Consider the following 12467-nt stretch of genomic DNA (forward strand, 5'->3'; position numbering starts at 1 on the left):
AAATCTACAATAAACAAAATAATAAATTTAACAAAGCAAAAGCTAACTTTCAAAAGATACAAGTTAATATCCACCCATATAATTAAAATGAGCTCATAGGCAATGAAAAGCATAGTATACTCACTGAATTAATAACCAGTCCCAGAAATGTCTGCATATTTTATGAGCTGCAGATGTGCATACCATATTAAAGTATGACATAGTTCTTCATATATTTGCTGTGTTTTCATGACAAAACCACCTCTACAGAAAAAGAAAGACAGAGGACTTCTTCTTTAAAAGCAATTATAAAATGTATCTTGAAATATTCTTATGCATTTTATATTATACTGTACATGCAAAATACTGCTTTAATCCAAGTATCTCTATTCTGAACTAGTTGTGTAACCCATTTAGATAAGAACAGCATGGAAAGCTAGTTTTACGGTTCATCTAAGTGTTTTTAAAAAGACCACTGCAGAAAAATTTTACTCTAATAATATGTGTAAAAGCATGGCATAACCTTTAGATGTTGTTGAGATTAGCAAAAGTCAAGAAACTGCTTCAGACTCAGTTTAATTCTTAGATGATTGTTATACCTTCGAACAGAGTTCTCAAAATACTGCCCAAATGCACAGTATTTGTTGAACAAATTCTGATTTATTGAAAGTAAACATTTACATTGGCTACAATGTTATAACTGTTACAAAGCTGGATAAAAGAGGCTTAAATAGCAATAGAAAGCAAGTACAGTAAAAAGTGAATTGAGAAAATATTTGGCCTTGGTGATCTTCTGGCAGTATTTATATTACGTATATTTTGTTAAATATTTGTAACTCTAAGGCACCATAGGCTAAATAGCAGGCTGCAGTACTGTCTTGTGCACAAAATTTTAATAAATTTATTTGGAGAAAAAAAGGCTGTAGAGTTAAAAGAAACATAGGTATATTTTATGTTTACATAAAGGAATGGTTGCTTCTTAAAATTCAAAGATACAATACATACTGGGTAAATTAAAAAATTATCTTTAGAACATTAAATTATATTGAATGTCTGTGTATAAGGACTATTTTTACTGACTTGCTGGTAAATGTTTAATGTAATCTATTCTTCAATAGGGTTTTCACACGCTAGATATGTTCATCTAAAAACTACTTGAATTGTTGTTTTTTCCTTACAAAAGTCTTATGCCTAGTATGTCATACTGTATACAAAATCCCAATGCAAAGTGCAATGGGTAGTAATTTACATCATAGCCATTCCATGGCAGACAAAAACTTAACAGGAGCACACAATCAAATATTATGTTTGTCACATGAAACAGCATCTCAATGTATTTTACTCCATCTGCTCTTGTCTGTGGCTGTTGCTTCAGCCCGTGAGCAGAGTAAGAAACTACCATCCGAGGAAAGACAAAGGAGCTCAGCACTTTCAGACCTAAAGTTTCCAAAACCAAATCTGGAAATTCAAACTACTGGTGACATTCTTGCACATTTTATATGACACTGTGCTTGCAGGACACTGCTTTGTTTCAAGTAAATCTTCCCATTTTTATTTATCTCATTCTGAAGCACAAGTTTCCCTCCACTCCTGAGTGCTTTAAGGAACAAACTTGATTATTATTACAGCCCTGTCTGACTAGACTCAAGATACTTTTTGAACAACTTTCAGCCCTACACGTATTTTAACTGCTCTCCAAACAAAATCTTGCTTAGTTTAGCCTTTTGACTAAAGGCTCATCTTTCACATTGAATGAGTGTTTGTTATGAAGAAATTCTGCAGGACACCAAACACCTCAGTCTTGAAAATAAAGCATCACAGAACCCTAAGTGCCCCAAGAGACAAATGGAGCATTGCAGTGCTCCTGGCATGCTGCCCGCAGTGGCAACAGTTGGCAGAGGGGCTGTGTGGTACCTCCAGGAGTGTGGCAAGGCTCAGCCCTGTTTGCCAGGGCCCTCCTAGCTCCTTCTACCCCTCACCTTCACCACCACAGCTGCCAGTCCCACCCTCACGCAGCCAAGAAGCTCAGTCCTGCTAGATGCCGCCCAGGCATACAGGCCAGGCAATGTGCAGGCGTCTGCACGCTGATCGCATCTGCAATGGGCCTTTGCCTCAGACTTTTAAAAAACTTACCATGAGAATGAGGAATGACTAGTACAAAAAACACTTAATGTTTGTTCAAGGGCCTAACCCTCAGCACCTCCGATGGGTGTTCAGCATAATGCAGGATCAGACCCAAAACCTATATGTTGTGAAAATGCTAAGATTACAGAGTGCTTTTGCTCCTGTAGAGTTACTTCCCTGCCAGTCACAACAAGTATTCTTTGTATTTGACTTACATTTTCTAGAGCCAAGAAGAAATCCATCTAAATTAATATAATGCTGAAGTAACTAGATTGTTTAGGTTGTTTTTTCAGTGTTTCTTTTTATCATTAATCTCTTCATTCATTTGTCCCTTTTTTTTTGCGCTTTGTACTCATCCATGTTGGAAGTATGCTAATTATTTCCACAGTAGGAAGTGTTTTGTAAGCAAAATATAATTGATCTAAACAGTCTTCATTTGGAGTGATCTTATATTTGTATTAACAAAAGCATAATCTTAGCATTATTCATCAGATGCATTTTTAGTACCAACAGCTATAATATTAAAATTATACAGCATCAATAACGTTTTTTCAAGGGCTTTAGAGAAAAATACAAGCATAATCAATTCCGGTGTCATTGACTAGTTCCTGTAAAATATTAAGCAGAATATTACACAAACTGGCGATTTTATGGTAAGTAATACAGAGCCAAAGACTCAAGTGAACAAAGCAGTGTAGCACTGCTGAAGAAAATAGAGCTATGCTGATTCATAACATAGAAGATAATTCAAATTTCTTAATCCCTTGAATGCTAAATATCTGCCTGAATTTCAAGAAAGGTTTAAAATCATCTTATGTTATTCTTGTCTCAATGTTTAAAATACTTATAGAAATATAAATATTGTAATTTATAATTAGGGTACAATATTAAGGTATTAACATAATTTTTCTGTCAAATCTTCCCCATTTGAGGGCTCGTAATTTGTTGTGGGATGTAGGAAGAAGTTAGAAAGTTCTTTCCCAAGAATTCTTTTGGTTGCTCCATGCTGAACATGGTCACAGCTAGATAGCTATGGCTTCATGGAGATCTCTACCAAGAAAGGTAGCAGAGTCTGGGGGTCTCTTTTCTCTCTGTGATTAAATGTTGTTTGTGAAAAGCCTGCATCTTTACTGCAGGAGTTATAAAGATTGCTCTATCACCAATATGTGCATGATAACAGAGGAAGGGAAATACAAAGGCTTTACAGATAACACAGGGCCTTTGCTCAGATGAGCCTGGATTTTTATTTTTCATCCCCTAGAATCCATGCAAATATAAGTATTTGGAAGAATTTGGCAATATGCAACATCCACCCTTGGATAAAACCACTAGGGAAAAATCCTTCAAAGAAAATATTTTCCTTGGGCTTTTTCATTCCAGATCTTGGTGATAAAGTCTTTGCTTCAATTTTGAAGTTTGCTACAGAAGGGCTATTTATTTTTGAGTAACAGACCCCCAAAGAACCTCCCTCTTTCCCTTCATCTTTTAAAAATGATGAGAACTAATACTTTGTTAAAGGAACGATCTGAAGACTCATGTTCACCTGCAGATAATATAACACCTGTGTAGCAAGTGAATTTTGATTTAATTCCATTCCTGTCTCTGTGTAACACTGAGCTTGTGTCCTTGCACTGTTCCTTACACTGTAACACCTCCCCAGGTGGCCCATCTGTCCCAGGCATGGTGCTGCTCATGTGCTGTGCTCTCCCCACGCTGCAGCTTTGTTCTCCCAGTCCCTTTTCCTGCTATGCACCAGGCGGGACCTGAAGTGAGCACCTTACAACAGCAAGGCCTCCCTGTATACCTCAGAGCCCTCCTTTCCTCCATGCTGTCCCTTCCTTCTGCTCATCCATTTAAATCAATCCTTGGAGCAGTCTTAAAATTTGCCAGAGATGTCTTTTCCCTCCTCTTTCCAGTGGCTGTATTTACGATGGCACCATGCATGGCCAATATCATGACACTACTGTGCAAACCAAGGCTGACTCACTGCCATAGCTACATTCCAGGTTTCTTCCTTCAAGGTGCTCACTTGTGACCCTGCTGCAGCTTGAGGGGACAGAGAAGATGACTGCTTACTTGGATTCTCCAGTTCACTCATGGTCATCTTTCTTTTCTCCTAGATTTTTGAGGAAGCCTCCCAGAGTGGTGGACTATCAGCCCAGGGTTAATGTAGGATATCTTTGTGGACTTGCTTCCTAGTTTCTGTTCTGCAAAACATAGTGATTCAGACACATATGGCAGGACAAATTATGTAGAGATGGTTATTCCAGGGTTTCAACTCCACTTCTGAATTATGCTGATTTTGTGCAGTTACACAACCTAAGGCAGTCCTTACGTAGATAGATAAATTTCAGGAATTCTCTTTGTTTCAAGAAGTTAACCTGTGTCCCAACACAAAAGATAACAATTAGAGTAGTGGTACTCAAGTTAGGGGTCCACCAAATGGCTGTGAAAGTCAAGACAAATTCAATAGCAAAATGGGGATTTGCAAACAGGATTGGGTTTACAAGTCTGGATGTGAACCCAGAAAAACTGAGGTCCCCAGCAAATAAGTCTGGAATGCTAAAATACATCTCAAAGTATGTGCTCCTAGGCCAAATAACACTATTTTACTTGCAGGGCACTTCAATTACAGCAAGGAATAAGGGAATGCAGAAAGAAGGAATCACCCATTACTGCATATCTAATGCAGTTCTGTTTAAAAGAAACAAACACTGGCCTGTGCTCTGTTGTGCTGTTTTTTGGCTCTTCAGTATCTTTATTATGAAAATAACATAATAGACGATTCAGTCTATTTTTGCTTTCTGAGGTGGCCTGTAATAATTACACAGATGTGTAAGTTGAACTGCTCTCCATATTTAAGGGTGCGATTTATGCCTTAGAGGCTGGTGTTGCCATCGTGCTCACTTGGAAAAAACAGTTGTTAGTTTAAAGGACAGAAAGATTTTATTTGATTTGTTTTCCCTGAAGAATAAATTAATAAAAATATTTCACCAAGAGAAAAATCAGTAAAATTTTGCATTTGTTTGTATTTTCTGATGTATGAACAATCAACTCAATCATGTAAAAGCCCTAATTCAGCAGGTAGTTTTAAATATGTGGCTAAATTTAACCACAGAGCAGTCTCACTGAAGTTAAGATGAAAACATTAAAGAACCTTGTTGATCTAAAGAAACTGCAAAATCTAGTATATAAAAAGCAAATCTGTAAAACAGAAGTTAACTTCAAGATTTCCAGGTGTTTCCTAGGCTTGTATAATTAAAAAATGCAACCGAGCTACTTAATGGATAAGACGGTGTTTCCAGAGAAGATAAAGAAAACTAAACATACACCATCAGAGTCATTACTTTTTGCTTTGTTTCACTCATTAAATCAAAAATGTATTGTCATTTTAACCTTTGACTCTAAATCCTAGCTGCATCTGTGTAAAATAATTAAAGATAGCTGCAGGTAACCAATCTCTTTAATTTGACATGTTCTATACAACCTTTTATTTATTGTGTTTAAATACAGAATACTTATTACAAAGTATCCTGCATAATACAGGTGCTCTGCTATAAAATCTTCTCTCTTGATTATAATTAAGTTATTCTAAATTTAAAATAACAGTATACAGTACTAAAACCTCCAATTGAAGTTTAATATAAAAATATAAGCACAAAACTCCTTTTTAAAGTCTGTTTATTGTGAGCAACTCAAATGCCTGTTTAATTATTATTAGTTGTAGTATATTAATAGACTTTGCACCCCTACAGTTGCTAATTCATACCATCTCAGGTATTTTGATGAGATAAGAAATACTAAGTAAGAAAACAGTAAGTATTCAAAGGGTTAATTTGCTTAGAATAATAATAATAAATTAGTTTTTTGCATCTTCTTCAGTTCAAAATCCAGCTCTGAAACAGAGGAAGTCTTCCAAATCACATCAATTAAATAAGAGTGGTCCTTTTAACCAGTAGCAGTTTGATTGCCAATGACTCGAAGAATCTCTTTATGAATGCCTGGTTCCTGTGTATTTATACTTGTATCACCCACTTGACCATCTTCATAACTAAAAAAAGAGTACAGAAAATAAAATCAAATTAGTGTTTTATTAAACTACCTAAATACGTGCAAAGTTCAATAATTAAGAGTGTTTATTCTATATGTTAACATGTTTCCTATTAAAATGCTCTGCTGCACTTCACTGTTATATGCAGATCCTAAACTCTCTATAGAGAGTGAAGGGTGGTAGGACTGCCATTGTCATTGAAACCCTGAGGTTGAATAACCCACTAGGACCCAAAGGGGACTTCTGTTGGCACCTGGCCCACCAAGGCACATTAGCAGCTTCCCTCTTGCTGGAGGTATAAAGGAAAGGGCTATTTCTGTTTCAGCAGCTGCTCCCAGACCACCCTATGTGAGGCTGGTGCCAAAGCATGCACAGTGTACTGCAATGCCTGCGGTACCCAAACTCCTGTCACAAGTGGGCCTTCACTTAGTGGTGACACCACAACAACCTCAGGGTTTTTCTCCTTATGAGAACTCGCCTGCATAAAAGGTTTGCATGGATAAAGCAATCCTGATCACTGAAACCCCCAGTGCTGGTCAATCTGAAGTCAGTGTGCTCCTCCACTGGTCTGCATGACTCTCTTTGCAGGGCTGAAATCTATGCTGATGCATAATTACAAGTCATAGGTCAGAGGGGAAATGCTCACATCATAGGCAGGAAGCCTTTAATGAATTCCTCAGCTTTAAAACATACACCTGAAGAGAAGAGATATTTTATGATACATGGATAGACTTACTGTAACATGAGGTAATGCTATAGAGTGTGAAAAATCAGTAACTCTCTGTTCATTTATTCTATAACTAAACATCTACTAAACCTTTGTCACTAACATATATACATTTCCTAACAAAAGTAAGTACAGAGATAAATAAAAAATGAAGTGATACTTTAAAGAATTAGGAAGAAACATCTTTTATCTACTTCATTTACAACTATTTGAGAGAACATGGGGAAAAAGACCTAGAATGGACAGATGTTGAATGTTAAAAGAAGCTTTGTACTCACACAAAGAAAAATCTTGTACACACGTGATCCGTATTGGGAACTACCCATATCTCTCCATGTTTGTGCAGATCAGATGAAGTTATCACTATCAGGGAAAGAATAAATTTCATAGTGATGAAAAAATGCCTGGAAAATATTGTTTTAAAAGATTTGCTTTTTTAAACACCTTAAATAGTCTTCTGGGAATGTGTAGTTTTCCAATGCATGTCTGTGGCATGGCGTAACTCCAAGTTGGCTGCTAGTACAAACAGGGAGATGAACTTGATTCTTGTTTCCAAAATATGTTATATTTTCCAGAAAACACAGATGTATGGGAGCCAGTTCTTAATTGGAATGAAAAATGAAAAAGTATATTTATTAAAAACTGGTTTTAAATGGCCATAGGGCTGTTAAGGAGTATCTGAGTCAACTAATCAGCCTTTGGAACAGAGATATCTGTGTTTGATGATGGCCTAGCTAAAAATAAGATGTGAAAGATAAAGCCTGAAACTGAGATACCACAAATTTGGGATTTGCAATACTACCAAATATTTTTTAAAAAATTAGCACAGCAATTATGACTCAAGGGGATCACAAAGCTTGCCAAAACTTGCTCAACGTTTAGAAAACAGCAATGTATTTGATGATAGGTTATTTACAGACAGAATTAGGACAACACAGGAAAGAAACCTTTTTATTCCTAGGTAGAATATTTACTATCAATCTGTATTTGAAAAGATTTCTATTAATGCATTTAAACACTACCATGAATAAATGCATATTCCCACCTGGATGTGTTCCTGTTCAGCCTGCTCTAGGTGAACCTGCTTTGGCAGGGGGGTTGGACTAGATGATCTCTGAAGGTCCCTTCCAACCCCTATCATTCTGTGATTCTGTGATATTCAATTTTTATACTATTTCTTCCATGAATTGTAATTTTTAACAAACATTTTTCTCTTGTAATTAATATATTAACCACCTCCCCAAAACACTTCTTTTCACAGAAAAATTAAGTGAATATGAATGATGTAAAATATATTTTACCAAATATTTAAAATTCACCTTTATAAAATCCATAATCCATTAATAAACATGAGGAAAGAATGACATAAATGAAAAAGTCCTTGGGAAAGATGTAATATATATTTAGAAACTTCAGGCATTAAAGGCCAAGTAAATTTTAGTAAACTCTAGATTCATTTCATATCTTCTTCTGAAAGTTTTAGAACTAAACTTATGTATTTTTCTGTACAGATCAAATTTCATTTTCATGTTGACTGACATCTCCTTAATCATATTAAACATTTCATTTGAACATTCTCAAAATATATATATTAAAAAGTAGCATATAAAGCTTAAAGCTTTCTTTTTGAAATAACATCTTTTCTACCATCTGTCTGAATTTTTACTTTTAAAAATAAACAAATGCTCAAAACAGAGGGCAAACTGAGTTTAATATAATTTATTTTTGTTTGGCCAATGAGATTAATTACCAATTACTGGTACAATTCTTATTCAAATTTCATAATTCGTTGTTCTCAAAAACTGATGAGGTTTCATTAGTTATTAAAAGAATAGCCAAGTCTTTCAAGAATGACCATACTCTCATGCACTGGATTTTAACTTCACAAAATTTCTGAAGCCATCAGAGAGAACAGACTGGTTGCCAGACGAACAGTATATTTGCCTGAGAAGTGAAAAATTATTTGGAAATTCACTAGGAAAGCTGTTTTTTTCTGACTTGTAGGTGTTTAATGCATTTGTCAAGAGCTTGCAAGAAGTCACTATTTCAAATAAAGACCATGACTTGGGTTATACTGATGGCTTAGGAACATGATCACATTTGAAAGACAGACCAGATGATCAGTCGCTATATGCATATGACTATTTAATGAAAATTCAGCATGTGTTACAGGTTTTGTTTGAAGAGGGAAACATTCTGAAATTAAATATAATGGTCAGCTAGTAAGCAAGTACTCGTACACCTACCAGTAGTCTCTTACCTAAAAACAATCAATACTAGAACTAAAGGTCTCAGTAACACTCAGTAACACTGTGTCCATGACTAAAACAGTTTTTCAAGGGCTTTCAGCTTACCTTCACATAAGGCTATGCATTTTAAGTTACGGCTTTGCAAAAATTGTGACTGTTGTCCTTTCTTCTGTGACTGAGATGTAAAAACATGAGAAAACTTAATTAGTGCAGTAAGACAAACTGAGTGAAAAAGTAACAAAAAGGAGAGGGCTGCTATTTTCAGTGGTTTATTAATGAACAAAGATAGAGACAGTCTTTCTAAAACATTTCTAAATGTAATAGAATTTCTAAAAACATTTATATTATTTTTTTGGATTATCATAGGAGGGATTTGAACACCTTTATCCAGAAAGAAAAGTTCCTAATTATTACAGAATTAATAATATTAGTAATATTAGAAATATCAGAGTGTTACTGACAAGCAAATTGATAGTGGAAAAAAAAATAATTACAAGGTGAATTTGGTCATTGATTCTTTGGCCACTATCCTGATATTTTACTGGCCTTCTCATTTCTGAGGGCTTCTGCTGTTACATACCAATCTCTCTCCAAAGCCAAATTATTCTCTAGTTTTTACATGTTAACTATAGAGACAGATGTAAGATTTCTTTCTCAAAATTTAGCCCTACACATAAATGCTATGAGTTTGCTTTAGATAAAGCAGAATTATAATGGTTTAATACATTAAAACTATGAAAAAGAAAAACTGATTTGCTGTCAATGAAATGCTATTCATTTTTCAGCAATAACCACTCTCAATTCCTTTTGCATCGTTCTTCTATAAGTCTAGAACTCAGAATGCAAGGGCTTGTTAAGGGTCATAATGCAATCTGTATTTTGTTTTCTTTCTCTTCCAAATGCTACTACTTGGAAAAGAAGGGCAGAGGGACCTGCAGTATACTCTGTAAATTGTTACTAAAAGCAGTTGGGCTGTATTTGATGGTTGCAGTCTCTGAAGTTGTTGATTTCATTCAGTAAAATAAAACTCTTAGCCTCCTTTTCAGCTATCAAGTTCCCAAAGATAAACCCATAAATCTTCCAGAGATGGTTGATGTACTGTACCTGTGATGTATTACTGCCCTTACTGCCTGAAGCTTGTTCATCTTTAGCTGACACCTTCTGCTGCTTCTTGTTCATCCCTAAGAATATTAAAATCATGTAAGATACCCTGGCATATAAATATCTTCATAAGCAAAGTTAAGCATGGAGAATGAAACAGGTAGCACAGTGGGAATCAGTCCTTTGCATGGCAGTCAAAAAGCTAGTTAACTTTGTCATAGAATATTTTGATTTAATCCTGCAAATTACCAACACATCTGCATGTGTTGCAAAGACCTTAGAAAAGTCAAATTAGCATTAAGCAGGTGCAAAAGCAGATAAACGTGAGCTTAAATGCCACTGAATTCAGCTCAGGAATGCTCTTAGGTGGTTGCTTAACAGAGTTGCATGTCAGCATGTCTTGAGTTTAACTGACCCTATTCAGGTTGAAGCAACACAGTCTGATTTACAGTGGGTGGGACAGTAAAATCATGAGAGAAAGAACTTTAGATATTAATCTTTAACACTTTATTTAGACTTATTAAAAGTCTAAATAATTTTTAGGAGTAGTTAATTTATTTAAAGGTAGTTTTAAAGTCTACCTTGGTTTAATTAATTTATCTACAGGTAAAAGTATTAAATTATTTGTCAACTACCTTTGATCCAATTTCCATCTCAGAAATCTAAACACCTACATTTGTGCCTTACATCTCTCTTCTATTCCTCATGTTGGTTTATATAAAATTGCTACTACAGGCTTCCTTACTTTTCCAGTATCCCATATTTCTTGGCAGTTTGCAAACACAGGCTGAATTATGGAGAAGTTTAAGTCTTTGAAGTAACAGGGAGTGTAGGACTCCTCCGTGGTTTTTATTGGCATCAACTATTATATACTTCGTGGGAATACAGGCCTCCTTTCTGGAAGAGACTGGATGGAAGGGACCACAAAAGGCAGAGATGAGAAAAAACACATTGAAGCTGACAACACAATGTTGTCCAAAAAGAAGGGCATTTTGTTAGATAATGATACTACAACCTGCACTTTTAGTGAGTCCTAAAGAGCTTCCACACTTGTGTAATCTCTGAAAAGCTAAAAGTGCATTTAGAGATTACTGATATGAAATTCAATACTAGTAAAAATGCTGAGCTCTTAAAATGAATTGTGACATTACCTAAAAATACTGAAAATAAGAAAGCATAACTAAACCTCTCAGAATTAAATTTATCTACATGCACAGAAACTCACATTCAACTATACCAACACTTTCATATGTGAGGAAATGGAGAGACATGGATTTGATGGACAGACCACTCAATGGATAAAGAATTGGCTGGATGGTCACACTCAAAGAGTTGCGGTCAAAGGCTCGATGTCCAAGTGGAGACCAGTGATGAGTGGTGTCCCTCAGGAGTCTGTATTGGGACCGGTATCATTAAACATCTTTGTTGGGGACATGGACAGAGGGATTGAGTGCACCCTCAGCAAGTTTGCTGATGACACCAAGCTGTGTGGTGCAGTCGACACACTGGAGGGAAGGGATGCCATCCAGAGGGACCTGGACAGGCTCGAGAGGTGGGCCCACGCGAACCCCATGAAGTTCAACAAGGCCAAGTGTAAGGTCCTGCACGTTGGTTGGGGCAATCCCAGGCACAAATACAGGTTGGGCAGAGAATGGCTTGAGAACAGCCCTGAGGAGAAGGACTTGGGGGTATTAGTGGATGAAAAACTGAATATGAGCTGTCAATGTGCACTTGCAGCCCAGAAAGCAAATTGCATACTGGGCTGCATCAAAAGAAGCATGGCCAGCAGGTCGAGGGAGGTGATTCTCCCCCTCTACCCCACTCTCATGAGGCCCCACCTGGAGTACTGTGTCCAACTCTGGGGACCACAGCATAAGGAAGACATGGACCTGCTTAAGCAGATCCAGAGGAGGGCCACGAAGATGATCAGAGGGTTGGAGCACCTCTCCTATGAGAACAGGCTGAGAGAGTTGGAGTTGTTCAGCCTGGAGAAGAGAAGGCTCCAGGGAGACCTTATAGCAGCCCTCTAGTACTTAAAGGGGGCCTACAGGAGAGATGGGGAGGGACTCTATCAGGGAGTGTAGTGATAGGACGAAGGGGAATGGTTTTAAACTGAAAGAGAGTAGATTTAGATTAGGTAATAGGAAGAAATCCTTTATTGTGAGGGTGGTGAGGCACTGGAACAGCTTGCCCAGGGAGGTTGTGGATGCCCCATTCCTGTAAGTGTTCAAGACCA

At 36.6% G+C, this 12467-nt stretch overlaps 1 protein-coding gene across 1 annotated transcript in view; it reads right to left on the reverse strand.

Moving 5' to 3' along the window:
• Positions 1-627: 627 nt before the first annotated feature.
• Positions 628-12467, reverse strand: part of LOC141735545 (protein mono-ADP-ribosyltransferase PARP8-like) — a 157537-nt gene continuing 145697 nt past the window's right edge. Inside the window, 4 exon segments of the mRNA XM_074568519.1 lie at positions 628-6154; positions 7160-7244; positions 9236-9305; positions 10235-10311. Coding sequence (XP_074424620.1) covers positions 6052-6154; positions 7160-7244; positions 9236-9305; positions 10235-10311 — 335 coding nt within the window. The 3' untranslated portion in view covers positions 628-6051.

This window comes from Larus michahellis, chromosome W, assembly GCF_964199755.1.
Source record: "Larus michahellis chromosome W, bLarMic1.1, whole genome shotgun sequence".
Lineage (NCBI taxonomy): Eukaryota > Metazoa > Chordata > Aves > Charadriiformes > Laridae > Larus > Larus michahellis.